Here is a 1,070-nt window from a genome sequence, read left to right as displayed (position 1 = left end):
AAACACTGGTTTACCAAAGGATAGACATTCAGCCATAATGTTAATAGGTGTAATTGGTTTTGGGGTTTTTTCTCTCAGATTTTGGACTGTGTAAGGAGGCTATCGACTATGAGAAGAAGGCTTACTCCTTCTGTGGGACGGTGGAGTACATGGCTCCAGAGGTGGTTAACCGGCAGGGTCACACCCACAGCGCTGACTGGTGGTCATTTGGAGTACTGATGGTATGAACAGATTCATGCAGAAGTGGAGAAAACCTGCTTTGATGTCAGTTATATTTTGTCTAATATATTTTGCTTTAATGGTTGTTTTCGGTTTCTCTTTTAAACAGTTTGAGATGCTTACGGGTTCTCTGCCATTCCAGGGAAAGGACAGAAAAGAAACAATGAATCTCATCCTGAAGTGAGAATCCATTTATTTTTGTTGTTCTCATAGAGTCTTTAAATAATTCTATCAAGTTGGTTTTTAAATGAAGGATTTAGGATAAATGTGTTTTATGTTATGATTGGGCTTATTTTTTTGTTCCAGGAAATAGTCCTCAGAGCATCATTTTCCATTTCATTGGTTTGCCTAATTTGTTATTAGCAAGATGTTGGAAGAAAAACAATATAAGCTGTTAAACAACAATTGATCTCTATTATGTATTAATGTTGACTTTTCCTACACTAAATTAATACTTTTATTCAGCAAAGAGACATGACAGTAAGTCAGAAAATGACAGTAAGTCATTTATAATGTCATGAATCAATGAATGCTGTTCTTTTGGAATTTCACTTAATTGCAAAAGATATTTATTAACTTGTTTCAATATTGTCAAAAAATCTTACCAGAACTTTTGTAGAGTAGCATATATGTAGTGAACATTGATCAGTTTTTGAGTCATGATTATTGTTCGGTTTTCTTCTCAGAGCGAGGCTGGGGATGCCTCAGTTCCTGAGCACTGAGGCTCAGAACTTACTGAGAGCCCTATTCAAGAGGAACCCTACCAACAGACTGGGTAACATATACGGTGACCATGATTTCACCACGTACAGCATGTTCCTGGATCAACATCCTTGTTGATCCTGGAACAA

At 36.7% G+C, this 1,070-nt stretch overlaps 1 protein-coding gene across 1 annotated transcript in view; it reads left to right on the top strand.

Annotated features, from left to right (window-relative positions):
• The first annotated feature begins 77 nt into the window (after positions 1-77).
• LOC107576569 (ribosomal protein S6 kinase alpha-1-like) overlaps positions 78-1,070 on the top strand; it is a 9,475-nt gene continuing 8,482 nt past the window's right edge. Inside the window, exons 1-3 of the mRNA XM_016262728.1 lie at positions 78-221; positions 329-399; positions 906-994. Coding sequence (XP_016118214.1) covers positions 150-221; positions 329-399; positions 906-994 — 232 coding nt within the window. The 5' untranslated portion in view covers positions 78-149. The remainder of the gene's footprint in view (positions 222-328; positions 400-905; positions 995-1,070) is intronic.

Source organism: Sinocyclocheilus grahami, unplaced genomic scaffold (assembly GCF_001515645.1).
Source record: "Sinocyclocheilus grahami isolate Dianchi unplaced genomic scaffold, SAMN03320097.WGS_v1.1 scaffold3941.1, whole genome shotgun sequence".
NCBI lineage: Eukaryota > Metazoa > Chordata > Actinopteri > Cypriniformes > Cyprinidae > Sinocyclocheilus > Sinocyclocheilus grahami.
Note: the sequence above shows the minus strand (reverse complement) of the source record. Positions and strands in the feature narration are given on the sequence as shown.